General features: G+C 38.7%; 1 protein-coding gene across 8 annotated transcripts in view; it reads right to left on the reverse strand.

The window, feature by feature from the left end:
- Nucleotides 1-969: 969 nt before the first annotated feature.
- KLF12 (KLF transcription factor 12) overlaps nucleotides 970-23,390 on the reverse strand; it is a 472,528-nt gene continuing 450,107 nt past the window's right edge. For all 8 annotated transcript variants that reach the window (XM_060191518.1, XM_060191522.1, XM_060191516.1 and 5 more), the window contains one exon: nucleotides 970-10,875. In XM_060191518.1, coding sequence (XP_060047501.1) covers nucleotides 10,694-10,875 — 182 coding nt within the window. In that variant the 3' untranslated portion in view covers nucleotides 970-10,693. The remainder of the gene's footprint in view (nucleotides 10,876-23,390) is intronic.

Genomic DNA, 23,390 nt, shown 5'->3' on the forward strand with positions numbered 1-23,390 from the left:
AATGCTTTATCCGCTGCGCCACCTCCCGGACCACAGCTCTCTCTCTCTTTAATGTCTTTATGGTTATAACTTAGACTTGGTACCTGCCTGATAAATCCACCACTCTCAGCAAACTTTTGTTTTCCTTTATTTGAAAGAGACCAAAATGGAGAAGGAAGGGAATAGATAGGGAGGGAGAGAGAGAGAGAGAGAGAGAGAGAGAGAGAGAGACGGAGAGATATCTACAGCTCTGCTTCACTGTTTCTGAAGCTTCCCCCCTGCAGATGTAGACTGGACTTAAACCCAGCTCCTTACACACAATGGAATGTGTGCTCTGTGAAGTCACCACCACCCAGCCCCTCACTTTTTTTTTTAATTTATAAAGTTAAGCTAATAGACCATAGAACCTTAAAAGGAAACATAGGCAATGCTTTAGAAAACTCCTGGCATCTCATCTCAGAAGTATTTACTCTTTTAATTACTACCTGCTATTTATCACCATTCCAGATAGTTGTTAATTAATATTTATTACTATTATCATTGTAGATTGGGTTTTCTGGTAGATCTTCAATTAAAGTATTTACAAATAAATAACTTCAGAAGACGTGGTGTCTATCTGGCTGTTGGTCTCTCTCTCTCTCTCTACCTGAAAAACTTGGCCTAGAGTGGTGAAGCCCCAACAAGGACAGAATATAAGTCTGAAAAAAAAAAACCCTATAATTCATGGAGATTTAACTTTAATCTCTAAAAAAAAAATATTATTATTATCACATATTTCTGGGCTGGCTTTATATTCATTTAAATATTGTTAGGAATTCCTCTTTAGGTGCTATTATAGCAAAAAAATCACTTTTTAGTATTGAGCTTGTCGTGTTCTGTTTTAAATTACTATACACAAATGGTAAACTTTTCATAACAAAGGTTTAATTAGAATAGTTAATAACTGTGATTTCCAAAGTGTCTGAGTCAGCCTTAGTAATAATTAACAAGTTCTGTTCCATACAAAATGCTTTATTTAACCTTCATGCCTTCATTCAGATAATTATACAAATGCATACAGTTAAAGGTTTAAACTCTATTTCGGTTCACAGCTCAATTCATAGGAAAGTTGAATACAGAAAAGCAATGCACCAACAGAATATGTCTGAGACACCATTAAAAACAATAACACTTGTTCATTTAAATCTCTGAGAATAGACTGGAATAATCATCCTCTGAGAGAATCTCATTAGGAGGGTCTCCCTTTACATTATCATAGGGCAAAAAAAAAAAATCACCATTTTACAGTAAAAGGAAAAAAGCTCTGAGTATATTTACAATACATACACTATACATAAATACAAGAACAACACTTACATAATATTAATAAACTTATAACAAGGGGTTGCCTAAACACTAGAGAGTATATAAATGCAGAGGAAACTATTGAGAAATTAGATCTTTAGATAAGCTGCTGAAATAAATCCATTTCCAATTAAAACTCTCAAAAGAAAACCAAATGAGGATTTAAGAAATTAACACATTTGCTGGCCAGCATCATTGGTGGTGGAGGGGGAGGGTTATCCTTTAATGCATAGGACTTCCTTTGAGTACTCTTAACACTCTGGGGCCAGAGACCCAAGATGTCAATTGCATCTGTATAGTGAATTAGATACAGCACATCTATTCAACTTGCTGTTCTGAGGCTTCAAGCCTAGAATAACTGTTTTGTCAATTAAAGGATGTTTATGTATTTTTACACAAATAGATGTTGTGATCTATTCACCATGTCTAATGAGTCAAGTGTGAAGAAGAGAAAGAAAATGATGTCTGCTTGATTTGGCCAAAGATGGTATTTTTCTTTATTCCCACGTATTTTTTCCAATAGGACTTGAGAGATTTATTCAAAAGAATATGACATTCAAATTGACCCCCACACACCAAGAGCAACGTCTAGACTACTACTAATTATAGCTAAGTCATTTTAAGTGGCAGGTGGGTATCTTAAAGGTGGTCTGTTCTCATCGTTTTACAACACAGGAAGTTCTAAGTACATTCTTCTATGAACAAACATGAATTTGCTGGTTTCTTTTTAAATGAGTATGTTACGATACACATAATTGCATTATGATGCAGGATGACGTAATACATAAAACGATGTTTTCAAGCTGGTTTTAAAAGTAGTTATCTCATATCCACAGAGAGTTGGTTTGCCATGTGATGCAATGTGTCCCACATAGACATGAACAAAACAATACAGTTACCACCATTCCTCGGGGGATGGTAACTTTTGAAAAATAAAAATTTAAACACAACCAATTGTGGACAGACACGTTGATAGGAAAGAGCCTTGAATATAGGCACCAGTGCCCCAGTTCAACAGTACCCATCCAAATGCAATCAAGTTTGAGGAACAAAATATATAGTGCAGTCTGGGTATAATTAGAAAATTCTACTATGGGGAAATTAGAAACACAAAAAGGGCAAAAACATTTTCTATGTTTCATTTTCTATTTGGGAGCTTGAAATTAGCAGAAAGGGAAGATGTTGGTATGCTTTCAAAAATATCTAACTTTTTGATTACTTGAGCACTTTCACTATAATTTGACCCAAACTTTACCCTCTTATTTATCCTCATTTCTCAACAACAATGAATTTCTGTGAGTCTTGGTAAGTCTGCTGTGAAAAGGCAAGATACAATGATTTACAAAAATTCAATTGGTTCTTGCCTTACTGTCTCAAACATTTTTAATTTCTAAACATGCAATCCAGAAAGAACTAAAGTACCAGTGTAGCTATTTCCATTATTTATCTCTTTCAGCTCACTTAAAGTTGTGGTTTGATTACTGAGAAATTATTGCTTGTGACACCCAATTAACTGAGCAGAGCCCCCTTTCAGCAGTGAGTTGTGTGTACAGAACACTGCTCTAAGTATGAAAGGGAATTTGTTTATACAGGTTTTATCTCTTACTTTAGCCAAGAAACAGGGAGAGAGTTCATAATTCAGGAGATTCATTTTCAGAAAAAAGTAATACCATTAGAAATGACATTCTCTTAAGGTTTTCTAAGTCCATTAGTACATCCATGAATCAATACTGTCATAGAACTAGTTCAACACAGAAAAGGGTGAGGGAGGAACTTCATTTCTTTGATACTGGACAGCTTCGTACATACAGTTCATTTAAGCTAAGAATATTATAAACAACTTATTTATAAAACTACATAAAACATTCCAAAGGGGGTGCTGGCAGTTAGGTGAGAAATCTGAAGAGAAATGCTCTCTTATCTTTCCTTGCTTATCTTCTGAATGGCGTTACCACCTCATTAACAACCCTAACAGTGGGCTCTGCTATTAACTAGTTCCATAGAAACAAAAATTTCAAATGCACCTTCAGCAGCCACTAACAGGTCTATACAGGTAAAAAAGATTTTAACTATACTAAGAAATATGTAGAACTGAGAAAACTCATGCAGGCAACAATTCTGCCAAGTAGAGAAGCTGTGATGATTTTGGATCTCCAGATCAAACATTTGGAGAAAAGTAACAAGTTCAGGGAGACATCTGGTTGTTGCTGTTTTGTTTATAATAGTCATTCACGTGCAACTTTCCAGGAGAAGACTGGTGTCAAATATTCTGTACTACCGTCAAATCATGTATCTGTATCTTGGAAAATATGACTACGTATCCATCATAAAAACCTCTTAAGAATTAGAAATATGGAAAATTGGCTGTTATGAACACGTTAGTATGGTGCAGTGGAAAGAATACAGGCTTCAGAGCCACAGATAAGTGGATTCTCACTCCCACTTTTGTCATTTAGTAGTGTTTATTGACAACTCAACCTCTCTGTGCCTCAGTTTCCCATCAATAAAATGTAGAACTATTGTACAGACCAAAAATAATGTGTTTAAAAATGACCTCGTATATTGCTTGGCACAGAGTAATCATTTCATTGCAAATGGTTGCTATTTTCATAGTTTGCTGAATTTTTCACCTTCCTAGTTATTTCAGAACATTCTGGAAAGCGACCATCAGATTTGACTTCAATGAGATTCAGAAACTCAGTAGCTTTCACAACGAATTGATTATTTTATACCCTTTCCTGACCGACCTGTTCTCTTTTCCTTCTTGCTGAAACTCAGGATAGACAGTGGAAGGTTTGCTGTCTGTGTTTGATGTGGGATAACACTGTCCATCACGGCAGTCTTCACTGTCCAAGGTCTTAGTGTTTACATACAATTATACTTTGAAAATTGCTCTTGCCAAATGTTTGGCTCTGAATGAGTGTAATTTTACTGATGGCCCTCAATAGCTTGTTCGGGCAAATTTGTGCTCTGAGATAGTGGAGTTGGAGAATTTCCAGAGCTCGTGTCTATTCTTTATAATCTCATGGTATATTTATATTCATCACTTCACTTTTTAGCAGTAAATAATTATAGGGAAAAAAAAATAAACCTGAATGTAAATCTGGTAATTTACAGAATGAACTGAAAACCTTGATTAAAAGATAGGTTTGGAAAGGGTCTGTCATCAGTTGTCTTCAGTAGACTTTTTTTTCATTTCTTTTTAAAAATTTTTTTATATTTATTTATTTATTCCCTTTTGTTGCCTTTGTTGTTTCTTTTTATTGTTGTAGTTACTATTGTTGTTGGGTAGGACAGAGAGAAATGGAGAGAGATGGGGAAGACAGAGAAGGGGAGAGAAAGATAGACACCTGCGGACCTGCTTCACCGCATGCGAAGCGACTCCCCTGCAGGAGGGGAGCCAGGGGCTCAAACCGGATCCTTATGCCAGTTTTTGCGCTTTGCGCCACATGTGCTTAACCCGCTGCGCTACGGCCCAACTTCCTTCAGCAGACTTTTAAGGGATGGCAATATGCATTTGAAAATGGCTCTTCGATGATAACAGGAAATATTAGGGGAAAAGGAAATGAAATATAAACATGGATTTGAGCACTTTATATTAGTGGATAAAATTAAGTAATACCAACAAATGTCCCTCAGTGTTTCATTCTGAAGAAATGTAATTCTGTCAGCTGAAAAAAACCTTTTGTGCCACACACTGTGTTTCACAGTTTGGGGCATCTCACAGTGAAAATTTTTATCTCCAAATTATAATTACCATAAGCCATGGTGTATGTTAAAGATAACCTTAATGTTCAGATTGACATTCTAATATTCTGTTAAGTGGAGAAGATTAAATGAAGAAATGCTAATATAAATAAGATTAGGTTCCTCTAAAAGACACAAAAGAACTTTTGTGGGTGTGCGAACAGATTTAACTTACCATGCGCATGTATTTACAATGTGGTGTGTGTGTGTGTGTGTGTGTGTGTGTGTGTGTGTGTGTGTGTGTGTGTGTGTGTGTGAGAGAGAGATGTGGAGGAAAAACCCAGTCTAATGAATTATTGCTGTGTAAAAGTATAGGAATATCTCATTGGTCATAGTTTACTGTCAGGCACTTTCAGCTTTTAATTCATTTCTGAAAATGGGCTTTAGCAACTCTTATTGCCAATATAGATTCATTTAACAAGTGGCCATATCCATAGCATTTAATTTTGTCAGCATGTCACTACTCCTTAAAGTACTCCCTCTGGAATTAAACAAGAACAATTTATAGTTGTTTGTTTTGACCAAAACAACTTCATTGAAGAGGAAAATAACTGAGAAAAGAGAACAATTGCTAGATGTTTCTCTTTAGCACAAGTAAAATCCACTGTAGCTGTTTCCCTCTTTTCCTGCAGAATCATTTTGAATTGGAATCAGTTGTTGGAAACTTAAAAGGACTTCACTGTGTCTTAGACCATCTTGGCCATTCCATTTTGTCAGAGAACAAGGGATGTGCTCTAACAAAGTAGAACAGAGTTCCTATGCAGTATGGTTTGCTGTGTGTAAGATATACAAGGCATATCTGAACAAGTTTTTTTTTTTTTATTATTGTGATGAAAACTAGAAGCTCTTTTCCCCCAAAGTACTTCATCAAACTATTTACAACCTCTGTAAAATTTGAGTTTGAAAATATTTTTCTTCACTATCACATATGTTACGAATACAATAAAATATCTTCACTCTATCTTTTAAAGATGCAGTATCCTATTTCATTTTCTTATGAAAATCTGAATTTTCTATTGCAATTGCACAGTATTTAGCATATTTAAAGAACCAATGGATATGGGCTGCTAAACAGACATTGTTTTATAATGAAACTGCGAAAATATAGCATTTTTAATTTTTTATGTACACTTAACTATAAAATGCAGGCAAAGTCATATATAGCATTATAAGCTGATTCCCTAATAAGGTAAATAGCTTACATTTCTAGGCATGGAATATTATAAATCCAGTCTTTTAAAAAATTTTCTTTCGCTGACAGTATAAGCTCACTGGCTGCTGCATATACAGACGCACGTGAGTTGGAGGCGCCTGTATAAGTAAGCAGAAGGCAGTGTAGGGCTACGTAGAAATGTACTATGGAAGACATGACTTACCAAACCCCTATTCTAAACCAAATAAAGCTGAGAAATTTTTGTAATGAGCTATGCTACCTCAGAAAAAAGGCGAAGGGAGAGGCTTGGTCAATGAAGTTGCAAAATACACTTATCTCCTAGATTTACAGACATTAGTAAAGAGCAAGATTGGAGATTGGACTGTGAACTATGAGTGGTTAAGGCCTTCTGGACCTCTTACAATGAGTACCATCTCACGTTCAACTCCTTGCATTACGACTATAATTCAGAGTACCGTGCATACTGGTCATCTTTAACACTGCTTAAATTCTGTCAGTTCTTCCTAGAATTTTTAACACATCTTCATAGCAACACCAAAGCTACATTTCCAAGCAGTCATAACAACAAAGATGTATTAATACATTTGAAGGCCCTGCCTTACTAGACTTGCTCAACTGCAGCTTTGGTAGGCAAACTAAAGTACAGAATAAGGAATACTGCATCTTTATCCATATACATATTATAGTCTAATGAATTGATTTCAAAGTGCAGACTTAGATTTCTGTTTAGAACACAAATGGCAATTTGTAGCTAAGGAAAGCTTTATAAAGAGGAACAAAATCTTTGTATCATCAATTCCAAATTTCAACCATAATGAAAATCACCTTTCCAATCATCTAAAATTGGCATTTGTAAACACTAACATTTTGTAAGTTTTTTTCCCCCTATTAATCTCTTTCTTATTTTTCACTTAGACTTTAAAAGGAATAAAAGTGCTCTTTAAAGAAAAAAATGTGGTGTACATTACTGTTATTCAGCTGCTTTTGAAACAAATGTCCTATAGTGTTTTGTAAAAGTGATGTCAGGCAGTAGTATAATCTTGACGAAAAGCCATTAGGAATTTCAGTCTAAATGTCTTAATAGAATTTAAGACAAGCTAACAAGCAGGCTTCTTAGAGTCCACACACACTTGACAGGATGGGATTGGAACTGGGTGAGGAACTTCCAAATGACTTTAAGATCACAATATGAGGAGTGGATGTATCAAAAAATCAACATCTGCATGTCATACTCACAACTTTTCAAATAATTTTAACTTCCTTGAGCTCAAGATTTACCGTGTAAAAAAGATAGGCCTAGTGGAGCTCCTCAGACCATTAAAACTCCCTGCGGATAGGTTCCCAGACATACAATTATGCCCAATTGCAAATTGAACAGCTGCAAATATGAAACCAAAGAATTCTTCTTCTAGTTAGAGAACAACCAAGAAAACCTTTGGATTCTACCCCTTTTTCGGTCATTCATTATCTACTGTGCTTTTTTCAAAGAGTCTAGAGTAGACATAAGATGAGATGACATATTTTCCATGTCTGAAGATATTATAACTGAAAAATCCAATTCCTTTTTAATCAAACCACTTTCCTTTCCAGGAAGAAGTATCTGTAGAAACTTTACCAGGAAGAATTCACTGTGTTTTAAGACAAGCCCCAAATAAGTTGCAGTCCTGGGTCTGGATCAGCAACTCATTCACTACTTGTGCTTGGATCCCTCCTTAGAAATAGCAGTATGTCAAAAGGCCGAAATGGTGCAATGCTGACAGGTTTTATCACTTAACTTACCGTCTCAGTCTGGCTTCTTCATTCAGGGTATAGAGGGGGAAAAGCTCACAGCCCCGAATCAATCGTTTCTATGTTATTAGGAGGAGCGGCTCATTTAGTTCTGTACTAAATTTAAATCAAGTTGTCACTGTGGGAGCTCCTGTCACAGCCTGCCAGTTCTGTGAATTCTAAAAATCATTTCTACCCCTAATACTTTCAAGACATCTCTCAGCAGAGAAAAGGATCAGCTCTTCTTATGAGAGCATGACAAATGCAGTCAAATCAACACTTCACCCACTACCTGATGACTAGGCTCCAGGACTAGCAGGCCAGGCTCCACGTCTGTGCTGGCCACTCTGTATTCTTTGTCACTGACCAACTTGCCAATGCTGTTGTGCATCAAGAAACCTTTTTCTATCCTGAATACCACAGGGGATAAAAAGTAGGCATTGCATACAGTACAGATTAAAAACAAAAATTCCAGTTGGTTAAAAAACAACAACCACCCAGTGCTTGGTGGGTAGTAGATTTTGTAGCTAAAGAAGCAATTTGTGAATAGAACTGCAGCCCTTGTTGGAAGGAAATTGTCTGATGAATTTTTCAGACCTGGCAGAAAATGTAGAGCACATATTTTTGAAGACAGAGTTTGACCTGAAAATCATTATGCTGTTGCTTGAACATTAAAAAACAAATCCTTTTAATACTATCCAGAACAAATCATCTTTGTTTCAGTGTTTATAGCTCTTGCTTCATCAAAATAAGATTATCTGAATTAGACATCCTAAAAAGAATAATTCTGTAACAGGAAATGATTTCAGAATGTTCAAACATTTAAAAATGAGCTTATAACATGGTGAGGTTAATTTGTGCAATCCCCCAAATCAAGTGTCTGTAATAAAACATACCGCAAAGTTCTATGCAGACAACCCTTTATGTCTAAGCTATATATATATATATATATATATATATATATATAATCTTAACAATAATAACAAAATAAAACAAAACAAAAAGCCTCACCAGGCCCCTTAGCCACATAAGCTGAGAGAACAGCTTTCAGTGGGGGGAAAATACGGTATTTCTTCTGAAAGAATGCTTGTTGGTGATATATTGCTCTGTTTTACTGTAGACTTTGCTAGTTGCAAAAAAAGGCTCATAATTTTCAGGTGTTGACGGGATTGTAATTTCCTCTCATCCTCGGCACAGGATGAGTGGATTCAACATCCTTGCAGGTGCCAATGGGCCCTAACACAGTTTAGAAAATGGAATCTGTAGAGAAGAACCTATTGGAGAGTCACATATCCCTGGCTCTCCAAGTGAGGAAACTAGCACCATGTCAGGTTTTCCTCAGGGAGCATTCCCTTTCCACTGCCTTGGTTCCAACAAGAACTGACCCAATAACCCAAGAGTTAATTCCCTGCTATGCCTCTCTGGCCTTTCTAGTCACCAAATAACTGTTTTCAAACAAGAAAAGAGGAGCATAATCTTTAATTGTGGTACTTGACCAACCAGGACAACAAACAGCAGAAAGATTACCTCAGTGCTGTAAATGGAACCAAGACATCTAAAATGCTGGGGTGTTTTTTACAATCCCTTTAGTAAGTATGAAAATTGGTAACGTGAGTCCTCAGTGAAGTTATTGTAGGAAAGTCCTTTTATTCATTATTGCTTTTCTCCTCAAGAGGCGCATTATTTCCATCTCTGCTTTGTCTGATTTTTCATGTTCACTGACTTTGCCTGGGCAGCCCCACCTCTTACCTTGGTGCCAGTGTGTCTAAGAAAGTTTTTTTCCCCCTGATTCCTTGTAATCAAATACTAGGGGCAGGAAGAGATGATGCTTAGGTGACAGAAGACTGCAATTTGAAGTGGGGCAGTAGTTTTTTAGTCAGGCTCTTCCTATTCAACTACAGAACAGCTCTGTGCCAGTCCATGCCAGGGCAGACACCAGGACTAGACTCCAAGTGAAATGTTGCCACCCCTCTGCGCAAACAGATGAACAAAACAGAATCAAAACAAAACAAACAACAACAACAAAACAACAACAAACAAATGAAAGATTCAATGTTGGTTTCTTCAGGGCATGGCAGAATGACAAGTTGAGGGTGCTATCTGGTTGCTGCCACCACTACTGCAAAGGGCTGCCTGAGTGCCCCTTTATTCTCAGGGAATGGAACCTCTCCAACAGCTTCTTTTCTACTTTCACGCTGCTTGCTGGTAACAGATTGGTTGTGTGTCCTCACTTAGATAGTAACTAAAATTTCTGTAAAAAGGGGGTGGGGGCGTGGGATGATGGGAGTTGAATCCAAATTTGAAAGGTCTTGCTCTAGCCATCAATTTGTGGTAGATGACCTTGAAAGTACCAATAACAAAGCGTCTGACAGCTCAGAAAATGCACAGGCTACAAACATCTTTAAATGGCAGAGTACACAGCATGAAAAAACAATGCCTGTCTCTTCAGGATTTGTGTCACCGATCTCGCAGGCCAGCATGAAGATGTTTCTCATGTAGTTGTGATGGGAGTTACCTTCAGACCCAAACGAGAAGTGTTACTTCTTTTTTCCTGCTCTGGTTTCAGACATCCTGGGATGATGATGCCCTTTTGTGTTAACACTGTGAAGGGGATTCAGCCCTGCTGAATGGTGTGCTGCTAAGAGATCCAGCTCTTACGCTCAGCTGGACAGGTAGCATTCCTCACACCAGCATATGCCTCCGTCGGTGCAGTGCCAAATGATCTGACCGGGAAAAGCTGCGGTCACAGTCCGCACACTTGAATGGCTTTACTCCTGTGTGTTTGCGGTAATGCCTTGTCAGTTCATCCGAACGAGCGAACTTCCAGGTGCAGCCTTCCCAGGTACATTTGTAGGGTTTCTCTCCTAGAAAAAACAGAGGAACACATGCTTTGGTGCACCATTACTCTTCCCTAAGAAGCAAGACTGAGCTCTATTCTGGGAAAGTGTTGTCCCCAATAGCTTTTCTGTTTGAAGATCCTTTGGTGGCCACGCCATCCCAATAGTGGGCTTGGGGTTAGACAGGTGCGAGTTTCAATCTTGTTTCTCCTGCTGTGACATCTGGCAAAGCTGATGCTTGCATCTTTAATTATGATAAGCTTATTTACAGTCAAAATATCAGAAGACATAGGCTGACTGCTACTGACTCTAATCACCACACTAGCAAGGCATAGTGCATAGGCTACCTTGGTTGATGCGACTTTAAGGCTGAAATCTACAAAGAACTATAAAGGATAGTCAGCTATATTTTGATTAATTCTCCTCCCAAATATACATTTCCTGCATGGTTTAAGGTGACTTAGGATACAATGTCCACTGTCAGTTGCTGAGCATACATAAAAAAATTTCGTTACTAGGTAAAGCACTCCACCCCCAAATTTGGTATTAAATGCATATTCCTTATAAACATTCACTTTTTGCTTGTCTGTTGGGAAATAATATATATATATGTAATAGCAGAGTTGAAATTTCCTTTTTAGTGATTAATACTTAGGACAAGCTTTGTGGAATCAATGAGTTGGTTCTGCTGGAAATCATGAAATGAAAAGGAGTCAGAAGTATGTAATCTGACCAGGTACCTCTGTCAATTCCTAAGAACTGTAAAATATGCAAAGGCTCTGCTGGAAAAAGATATGCCATCCATTGTTCAAATGAGCTGCTAGGGGTAGCGCGACAATAGTTGACCCAGGTGTGTTTTTTTCTGGCTTTCACTCCAAGTGGAAGCCCTGTCCCCAAGTAACCCTACAGTAACTGGTCAGTTCTTCTTCCCCTTTCACCCAGTACTCAATGCTATGCTTCTTAGCCACGGGTGCTGATCATGTGTATGGCACTATCGAGTCAGTATTTCAGTCCCACTCTAGAGGTGAGAAAACTCGAAAACTCGAAAACTTGAACCAGTATGTGCTAAAGTCACTTGTCTAAGAACAGTTTAATAAGTCATGTTTGGCCTTAGCTTCAGTGCTTTGCACTATGCTACAGTGAAATGGGTAATTCCTTCCCTCAACTAAACCATGTCTCAGCCTCAGTCAAGGTTAGTTCTACTTTCTTAGATATTCCCAAAATCTTCATGTTCTTCTCCTACTAAATCATCTATCACAATACAACATAAAGGCTTTATTTAGATGCCTTTATCTTTATTACTGTTGGATACGTGGAGCTCAAGGACCATGCACTTACAATTTCAGAATCGTTGGTGGTCTAGAATAGTTATCAATAGTTACCAGATAAGTGTTTGAATGAATGGAAAAAAAAATGCAACACACACACACACACACACACACACACACACACGCACATGCACATGCACGTGCGCGTGCGCACATACACAGGAAACTACTAAGCCCTATAAATACAAGTAATGTCTATATCAGAAAACAAGACTGAGCTGGACTCAACATTTTTCATTCAAGTGTTAAATAAATACTGTCTGTATGGGTTCTTTTGGGATCAAGTGGTCCTTTCAGAAATGAGTGAATAGTACAGTTAAATCTAGAAATACTGATGCACTAATTGTGGTTAACAGAAAACTCTAGGTTATACTGAAAGGGCCCCTGTTAAGTAGAAGCCCTGCTACTGATTGAACTAACTCAAAACCTCAGCTTCTGACTCATTCTGAATATTCCATGGGGACAAAAATCTTTGCAAGTGTCTAATAAACGGATTTTAAGGGAAACTTTAAATAATAATCAGCAAAAACTCCATCTTATAAAGACACAGAGTAGTAGTCTGCTCTGTATCAAGGGCAACAGATAACATACTTCTATTTATATGTCATTCTGTATGCTTTTGATAGTGACATCATAAGCATAGATTCTAATAAGTTGGGGTTAGTGTAAATCATATCCATCATAGGGGTACAGGTTAGTACCCCTTCATCATCCACAAGCACTTCTTATCTATCTGCTGCATGTTAGTGAATGAGGGAGTTTCATAAATGAGTAAACGTGTTTCTCAGTTGTGTGGTGGGACAGTGTGTGCCTCTGTATTGCTAACAAGCTATCATACGAACATTACTGGGGTTGGGGCTGTGACTAGCCCACCACTTTGCCATTTAGATAGAGTCAAGAAAAAGGCTCCCTTAACTAGAACAGGCCTGGACATAAGGAAGGGCAAGGAGAAGGAGATGTTAGAGGCTGGAGTAGGGGTAGTTTATGGTCCTGGCCAGTCTCTGGATTTACTTCCATACCCAATTTAGGCACTGAAAAAGGGTGGGGGGGCATAAAATTATCTTCTTCAAAAATTCAAGCAGCCATACTTTTACTTTGATTTTCACTTGTATAGTCATGTTAGTTGTGCCCTTTCCACTTGAAAAACTGTAACAGGGGTTGGTTTAAAAAAAATGTGACTCTTAGGGCAAACATAGTCTATGGGCTGTCCTTCACACAACATGCAAACTAAAAACGGTCCTCACACTTGTAACTGGTTAGGGAAAAAAATTGAGAGGACTGTTTTGAGGCATGTGAAAATTACAAGCTCAAAATTTAGTTACCATAAGTTTTTATTAGAACATAGCCACATTTATTTATATATTGTTATTTATGGCTATTGTCCAGTGATGGGTAGAACTGAGAGTAGAAGCACAGACTATATGGGCTGCAATGCCTAAAGTATTTACTATTTTACCCTTGAAAAAAATTTTGCAGACCTCTCATATAAGGGATGGCTATCTCCACTTTTTATCTGCTTCCTGGTTAGGTTACTTATTGAAATGGGATATGGCATGTGTGAGTGAGGGAGTATTTTGGCTATAGAATATTCACTTGTTCTCAGTTTAGGCCCTTTAATTAAAATTCTAACAGTCTGCACAGTAACAAACAGGAATAGTATTTTATGTTAAAAAGAGAGAGAGGGAGCGTGCGCGCTCTGGTCACCAGGAAATGAGTGATCCTTGGAAAAAACTCATCCAAATCAGAGCTTTAAAAATAGCTCTATGGAAATATGAACAGGGGTAGATGGCATAATGGTTATGCAAAGAGACTCCTGACGCTCCGAAGTCTCAGGTTCCTAGTGAATTTGCTTTCTATACCCCATCTTGAATGGAGCTTGAAGATACCATGTTAGGTGAGATAAGTCAGAGACAAAAGGATGAATATGGGATGACCTCACTCATGGACAGAAAATGAAAAGCAAGATCAGAAAGGAAAACTCTAAGCAGAACTTGTACTGGAGTTGGTGTATTGCACCAACGTAAAAGACTCTGAGGTTGGGGGAAGGGTTCAGATCCTGGAACAAGATGGCAAAGGAGGACTTAGTGGGGGCTGTATTGTTATGTGGAAATGTTATGCATGTACAAACTATCGTATTTTATTGTTGACTGTAAACCATTAATCCCCCATTAAAGAAATAAAAAAAAATCATAGAAAGGAAAATAAAATGAGCACTATAAAAAATAGCTCTATGATCTTTTCTGCTCATTACAAAAAGTCTGACAATGAATATTAAAGTCTGTCCTCTGAGGGTAAGGGGCAAGATGGAGTAAGAATCAGCAAAGGTCTCCATAGAAAGCTGCCAAAAGAGCAATGATTCCATACAGTGAGGGAACCCCACCTCATTTCCAACCCCTTTCAGTCTACTAGCAGCTACTGCAGTGAGAATCTGGGGAGGAAGACACATGAAGGGAAGAATCAGAAAGTGAGAGAGAGAGAGAGAGAGAGAGAGAGAGAGAGAGTGTGTGTGTGTCTCCAGTGTTATCAGTAGAGCTTGGTACTGGTAAGAGTTCGTGTGTGTGTGCGCGCGCCTCCAGTGTTATCAGTAGAGCTTGGTACTGGCACTACAAATCCACTGCTCCTGGTGGCCATTTTTTCCTTTTTTAATGTTACTTTATAGGACAGAGAGAAATTGAAAAGAAAGGGAGGTACATAAAGGGAGAGAAAGACAGACACCTGCAGACCTGCTTCACCACTTGTGAAGTGTCACCTCTGCAGGTGAGGAGCTGGGGCTTGAACCTGGGTTCTTGTATGCGTCTATCCACAATAAACTATGCACTTCGTGGAGTGTGCCACCACCGAGCCCCTAGACAAGGGTAGGGGATCTGGGTGAAGGGGGGTCCAAAAGTACCAACTTCTAGTTACAAGGGAATTAATCATTAAGTCACAGGGATATAGCATACAGCTTGGTGACAAGAGTATAATACTATATTCTATACCTGGAAATTAGTAATAGTAGATTTTAAAAGTTCTCATTATAAGAAAAAAAAAAGGTAGCTATGTGTGGTGGTGGATGCACTCATTGTGGTGCTCATGTCACAGCATCTGTAACCACTGGATCATTGTGTTATACGCTGATGTTGGTATAATACTACATGCCAATTATATCTCGATAAGTAAGGACAGGCGAATAGGTTTTTGAAATACAAGAGGCAGACACTTATCTCCTCATGAATAAAACCGATGAAAATGATAAATAAGTTTAGAAGCAATTAGGGGCTAAGTGATTAATGAAGGGCTACAAGAAAGAATGCAAACCTCCACTACAGTATGGAGGGAGGGAGCCTTTTCAAAAAAAACAGTCAATGATTATCTGAGTTATAAATGTGGTGTCCTGGAAAGTTTTTTGTACAAAAAAAGCCTATATATTTTTTTTTAATATTTTTTTTCCTTTTTGTTGCCTTTGTTGTTTTTATTGTTGTTGTAGCTATTGTTGTTGATGTCGTCATTGTTGGATAGGACAGAGAGAAATGGAGAGAGGAGGGGAAAACAGAGAGTAGGAGAGAAAGAGAGACACCTGCAGACCTGCTTCACCACCTGTGAAGCGAACCCCTTGCAGGTGGGGAGGTGGAGGCTAAAGAAAATGTATATTTTTAATGCCCAACAAATTATGCATAATATTCCCTGCCTCACTGCTAAATTGGAATTTGGATATTCTCTTTTCATTCTTGAAAGAAAAGCAAGATAAAAAGAGAGTGAGACCTTCAAATCCCTTCAAAATCAGAAACTGAGCTCTGGGGTGGGAGACAAGGAGATGACTTCTCCAGCAAGATGGAGAACTGGCTTCAGCCAGTCACTCCCGAGGGACAAGTTTCAGTCAGATCCGCCAGAGCCTAGACTGTCAATAAATAAATAAATAAACAAATGCTTTCTTTTTTAGTCACGTTTTCGAAATAGAGGTAAGACCAATCTTGGTGGCTGCTACACACTTAAACTGCACACTCCATTTTTTACATGAACTTGGAAGCAATTTAAAGGATCTGATCTTATAGACAAATTAAAGTAGTAGATATTCATGATATAAGTACAAAATTAACACGATAAATCAGTGTGTAAGACATGTAGAAGCTGACATGAAGGAGCTGACAAAAAGATCTCGTGAAGGACAGAACCCCTTCTTCCTTCCACCTTGCCCCTCAGCTTAGAAATCTTGCTAGCAAAAAGAAAGCTAGGGTGGGGCTAGATAGCATAATGGTTATGCAAAGAGACTGATCCTGAGGCTCCAAGTCCCAGGTTCAGTCCCCTTCATCACAATTCACAATTAGCCAGAGTTGTTGAGTAATGCTCTGGTTAAAATAAAAAAAAAAAATTTAAAAAAAGGAAGGAAGGAGGGAGGGAGGGAAGGAAGGAAAAGAAAGGAAGGGAGCAAGGGAGGGAGGGAGGGAGAGAAGGGAGGAAGGGAAGAAGGAAGGAATGATGATGAAAAAGAAGGCAGGAGACAGATAGGCAAGCTAAATTTAATGTTTAAAGAGTCAATGGAAAAGACATGAATTTTCCATGAGCATTTTGCTGTGGAAAGAGCTGCCTTGAATAAAGAAGGGACAGGGACTTCTCAGGGTGTGTACTTCCAGTAGTGTGTCAGGGGAGAGAGGAGGAAAGCAAACACAATTTCCAGTAATTTCTTCAGAAATAGTGGCCTATCTATCCTTAAATTCATTGGAGATAGAATTCTGCAAATGTGTTTTCTGGAATAGTCTAACCTCCAAGTAAGCTAAAAGTGGAAACTGCATGCCTCCTTTCTTCCTTTTATCTCACTCACAAGAACTCTTAGAATCCCTAGTGGCAATATCTATGAAAAAACGATTTAGTATTTTTCAAAATAATGGGAAGTTCTGATTCCACCATTGTCTTTGATTTCTGTTTTTTATATTAATCCTATAAAGCAATGAAATTACAGAAAAATGATACAGTAGATGTTTTTACCGATTAAGTTTTGCAGATTTTTCATTTATTTATTTATTGGGCATTACCAGGGCTTCAGTACTCCAGGATGACTTTTTCAGATAGAGACACAGAGACAAAGATAGAGGGAGAGAGTGCAAGGCACATGCATGACAAAGCTGTGCTCTCCAAAATGAACTTTCTTGCAGACCCTAGTTTTACTGATTCCTTTAAATATATATATATATATGTATATGATAGAGACAGAAATCAAGAGATAAGGGAGAGATAGAGAGGAAGCAAGACAAAGAGACACCTACAGCACTGTTTCACTACAGTACATGAAGTTTCCCTCCTGCAGGTGGGGACCAGGAGCTTGAACCCAGATCCTTGTGCACTGCAGCATGTGTACTGAACAGTAATCATCACAGCCCGGCTCCTTACTGATTCTTTTAAGGAATTAAACCACTAGTGGTGGGGAAGCTAGCCTAATGGTTATGTAAACACTACGCAGGAGGCTCTAGAGTCAAAGGTCCAGTCCCCCTGCAACATCATGAGCCAGAGCCAAGCAGTGCTCTGGTAAAAGAATAAATAAATAAATAAATAATAAAGTCAATGGCTAAAATAAAATCAATGTAAAAATTAAATAAAATGAAAGCACACAAACTGGGTGCTTGGTAGTTGAAATCGTACTACCCATTAAGCTGTTGGTTATTAACCCCTAGGTCTCTAGTTTCATGGCAAACCTGTAAGCCCTTTGTACATTTAGTGTGTGACTATTTTTTGTTTTTACTTTTATTTATTTATTAGATTGAGGCAGCCAGAAATTGAGACGAAGGGGAGGTATAGAGGGGAAGAGACAGAGAGGCACCTGAAGTCCGGCTTCACACCTTGTGAAGTATTTCCCCCTGCAGATGGGTACCGGGGACTTGACCCTGGGTCCTTACACTGTATGTAGCATGTGTGCTCAGTGAAGTGAGCCACCATCAGGAGACTCTTAAAAAGTATCCAACAAATTTCCAGCATGATCTGTCATTGCTGGGTTCTTTCTTTCTTTCTTCCTTCCTTTCTTTTTTTAAAGAGATATTTTTTAAAAAGTTATTTTTTTTTCTGTTTTAAAATGTTATTTATTTATTGGATAGAGACAGAGAAACTGAGAGGGGAGGGGGAGATGGAGAGGGGAAAAGTGACAGAGAGACACCTTCAGCCTCACTTCACCACCTGTGAAATTTTCTCCTACAGGTGGACACCAGGGGCTTGATTGAACCCGTGTCCTTGCACACTATAATGTGTGTGCTTACCTTGTTGAGTTATTTAAATAAAAAATCCCTAGGAGAACCAGGTGCTGCTGGCTCACCTAGAAGAGTACACTCATTACTATGCCTGAGGACCCAGGTTCAAGTCTCTGGTAGCCACTTGCAGAAGGGAAGCTTCAGAAGCCGTGCAGCAGTACTGTAGATGTCTGTCCTCTGTCTCTTACCCTTGTGGGGAAAAAAAAAAAAAAAGCCACTGGGGATATTAGAGTTGTGCAACCATGGAATCCCAGCAATAACCGTGGTGGGAAAACAAAATAAATAAAGTAGAAGCCCTGTCTAAACAAAACAGAACAGAATCAAACAAAATAAAACCAAACACCCTATGGCCAGCAAAATAGCTTACTTGGATATGCACTGCTTTGTCACGTGTACAACCCAGGGCCCAGGTGTGAGCTCACACCTTACCACATAGAAGGAAGTGTCAGTGCTGTAGTTTCTTTCCCCCGTTTTCTCTACTTATCTATCTCTCTTGTCTCTGAATAATAAGTCAGCTCAGAGCAGTGAAGCTCTGGAGATAAATTCCCCCACAGGGGGAAAAAAATAACAACAACCCTAAACTATGCAAATTTCTTGGAGAAGGAAAATGTTAACCAAAACTAATAGCAAGAGAGTCTATTAAAAAAATGATATAGGTCAATAAATATTGAAAAGGGAATACATATCTATATGAAAAAAAGGAAATTTGCTTCTTTTTTTCTTTCCTATTTTTTTAAATTTCTTTATTGGGGGATTAATGTTTTACAGTTTATAGTAAATACAGTAGTTTGTACATGGATAATATTTCTCAGTTTTCCACATAATAGTACAAGCCCCACTTGGTCTCTGCCATCCTCTTTTTGTTTTAAAACATGTTTAAACTCCACATTTGGGGTTCATGTTAAATAAATTGTACATGTATATCACAAACATTCTTTAGCTAGAATCCTAATTAAGGGCCTTGAGAAAACGAAAAGTTCCATTAACTTTTTTTTCTTAAAATAGTCAACAAACTGATTTATTATGAGAACCACTGTCTCTCTCCATTTCGCTTAAAGAAAAGGATTAAGAGTCATTAAATGCCTTTCCATGACATTTACCCAGCAGAAGGCATGATAAAAGTCTAAAGAAAACACCAGGTATTGAATAGATTCTCCAAACCCATGAAACAAAAATAACTTTTTCAGTTACCTCTCATTTCACCATCTGAAATGCTGAAAGGTGAACGTGTACCTAGACAGAAGACAGGTGCCCTTTCATATTAAAATGACATGTGAGCAACACATAGAAGAGGAATGTGGAGTTTGAAAGAGCTGGGGTCAAACAAAACACCCATGTTCTGACATCAGCTTCTCTCTCTTATTTTCTTAAGCAACTGAAAAGGAACACCATTTGCAACAGGAAACACAGGCATTTTTCTTTAGTTCAGAAGTGCATTTCTGAAATGTGTCCCTGTTTAACTTTTATAAAGTTTTGAGGGCCCAGACACTGACAAATGAGCTTCATTACACTCAAGGCTCAACATATTTGCTGTGACAATCTACTTCACTTGAGGAATGGTATTTGCATATGAGGGGGGAAAAAAACAGAATTAAGATTCCTATCTTGTCTTCTGGTTTCTGTTACATTAGTTCATAAGAGTTCACAGAAATTTCAATCTGTAAGTAAATTAGGTACTTTTGAAGAGAGGAAACAGAAACCTACAGCTGAGATTGCAAGGCCCCTGAGCTGTCTGTGGGAAGACCAGGCAGGATACGTGATCAAAATGCAGGTTCATTTACAGATTTATGAATTTGCATATCTCCAATTAGATCTTGGGCTAAGGAATTCAGCATTTTGAAGCAGTTTTCTCATCTGTCAAATGGGAGCCCTATTTTTACTTCTAGCAGTGTTTTGCAACTCAGAAATGCACGTGGCATCTGCTTGACAAAAAACATATGCACTTAATCCAAGAGGCTTAATCTTTTAGTCAAGAAATGTAAGCATTGCGCTGGCAGAATAGCTTACCTGGTTTGACGGCAGTTTCTTTGACAGGATCAGGCCTGGTTCCCAATCCCAACAAGCTGGGGAGTGGTCAAAGTGCTATTGTCTCTCTCTCCTTTTTTTTTTCTTAATCCTTTTTAAAAATTACTTTTAAAAATTATCTTTATTTATTGCATAGAGATAGCCAGTAATTGAGAGGGAAAAGGGTGATAGAGAAGGAAAGAGACAGAGACATCTGCAGTACTGCTTCACTACTTGCAAAGCTTTCCCCCTGCAAGTGAAGACCAGGGGCTCAAACTGGGGTCCTTGTACATTGTGACATGTGTACGTGAGCAGGTGTGCCACCACACAGCCCCTCCCCTCTCTCTGTATTTATTATTATTTTTTTGCCTCCAGGGTTATTGCTGGAGCTCAGTGCACTATGAATCCATTACTCCTGGAGGCTATTCCCCCCTCTTGTTGCCCTTGCTGTTTACCATTATTACAGTTGCCACTGCTGTTGTTGTTGGATAGGACAGAGAAATTGAGACAGGAGGGGAAGACACAGAGGGGGAGAGAAAGAAAGACACCTGCAGACCTGCTTCATTGCTTGTGAAGCGACTTACTCCATGCCCTCACCCTCCACCCCACCCCACCCCACCCCACCCCCGCAGGTGAGGAGCCAGGGGCTCCAAATGAGATCCTTACTCTGGTCCTTGGTCCTTGAGCTTTGCACCATGTGTGCTTAACCAACGCTGCTCTACCACCCACCCTCCCCCCCCACCTCTCTTTCTATCCAAAAAAGCCCCAGAGATAAAAATGAGAGAAAAGAAAAAAGAAATTCAAGTCTTAGCTGTTTATGTGAAGGAAAAAGTCTAATGTAAAGTTAAAGATAGGTCCTATTTGATCCTTTTAAGGAACTTAAGATTTTCAGATCCTCAGGTGCCCATCCTGATCCTTATTTTCCTAAGTTTCTGAGTATTGAACTACTTTCTAGGTCAAGCAGACCAATCAGTTGTAAAATTTGTTTCATCTACTTGGCCCTGTCAATTCAATCTAACAAGTAATCGATACATTAGTCTCCACTCCCCAGAATTGTCTGGACTGACATTAATTGACTAACTTTTTCATCATGGATAAATAAGAACAAGTGACTCTGTTTCTTCTTCCCCATGTAATTCTATAATGGCTATCTTTGATAAAAGCAGTATTTGTGAAAGCATCTAGGACATTTCTTGTACCACACTTTGCCCTAAAAGCTTTATGGTACTGAACTCACTTAACTTTGACAACTTCCTAATGAAGTAGAGGCTGTAGCCAGCCCTATTTCACTGACTGGTGGGCAAAAGTGGTGTTTGAACCCTGGTACTCTTGACACCAAAGTTCATGATCTTAACCACTACTCCATTGCTCTGATTTAATAAACCAGGATACCTAGTCTAACTGGATGAGCAGCCTGAGAATATTTATTACTTCTCATAGTATTTCAGTGGAGAAGCTAGAATGTGTCATCTGGAAGTCAAGTAAAAATTAATTAAAATATTCTTACAAATTAATACAAAGTACTTCACAGAAAACATTTCAAGGTTCATGGATAATACTTTATTCTGGGCTTGTTTTTTTCAATCTAGTGGCATATACTTTTTCTTTCTGGTTACTTTTTCCTTAGTTACTTTTGTAGAGATGACTTCCTATATTTGTCACACAAAGGCTTACTAAGACTTTGATTTCTTATCTACATATATGGGGGGGCTCCCACAACTTCTCTCACAATGCAGAGGGTGAAGATTTCTTTCTTTCTCTCTCTCTCTCTCTCTCTCTCTCTCTCTCTCTCTCTCTCTCTTTACCAGAGCACTGCTCAGCTCTGGCTTATGGTGGTGCAGGGGATTGCACTTGGGACCTTAGAGCCTCAGGTACTAGGATCTCTTTGCATAACCATTATGCTACCTACCATCCACTCAGGGTAAAGATTTCTAATCATGTGTGTCTCAGTCTTTCCCTTTAGTCCTGTAGCAGCATTTAGGACATTTCTAATTACCAGTCTAAAAGCAGCCTTGGCAGGACCAAAACTTAATTCACAGTCACTACCCAGATAAGACGTAGTACTTCTGTTCTGCTGTCTTCAAAAAAAAAAATAAATAAATAAAATAAAAAGCAACCCCGTAAGCCATGAATCTTTCCAAATTGAAGATATTTCTTGGACTCTTACTTATCATCTACCTGCTCCAACCCACTTATTTATTTGCCACCAGGGTTATCACTGGGGCTTGGTGCCTGCATGACAAACCCACTGCTCCTGGCAGATATTATATGCATGGCATAAAGACAGAGAAATTGAAAACAACGGGGGAGATAAAAAAAAGTCAGACACCTGAAGCCCTGCTTCACTGCTCATGAAGCTCCCCACCACAGGTTAAGGACCAGGGGCTTTGAACTCAGGTTGTGCACGGAAAAGTTTATGCTCTACAAAGTGTTCCACTGCCCATCCCCCAATTCAATTATCCTAATTGCCAATTCTGCCTTCCAGATAGTTGTTCAGTGTCCTCTCCAGTTGACCTCTGGTGGTGGTCTGCCTTTCTTGAAGACTTTACCACCTTTCACCAACACTAACTTCTAATGGTTCTGTTCTCCTGCTGTATGCCCTAATCCTTCTAATTTATTGTTTGCACTGTATTGAAGGACCTTTTCCTTAGATACTCTGATCATGCCACATTGGGCATCTTGACATACTTGTGTTCGAACTCTTTTTTTTTAGATTTACTTTTATTATCTTTATTTATTGGATAGAAACAGCCAGAAATCTAGAGGGGAGAGAGAGGGAGAGAGGGAGAGAGACAGAGACACCTGCAGCACTGCTTCACCACTTGTGAAGCTTTCCCCCTGTGGGTGGGGACTGGGGACTTGAACCTGGGTCCTTGCGCATTGTGATTTGTGCACTCAACCAGGTGCGCCACCACCTGGCCCCGTGTTCAAACTCTTGCCACTCCCCACTCTGATGGCAGCCTTTCCTATCTGCCTGCTCCACTTAGCTGTGCCTTAT

Source organism: Erinaceus europaeus, chromosome 5 (assembly GCF_950295315.1).
Source record: "Erinaceus europaeus chromosome 5, mEriEur2.1, whole genome shotgun sequence".
Taxonomy (NCBI): Eukaryota; Metazoa; Chordata; class Mammalia; order Eulipotyphla; family Erinaceidae; genus Erinaceus; species Erinaceus europaeus.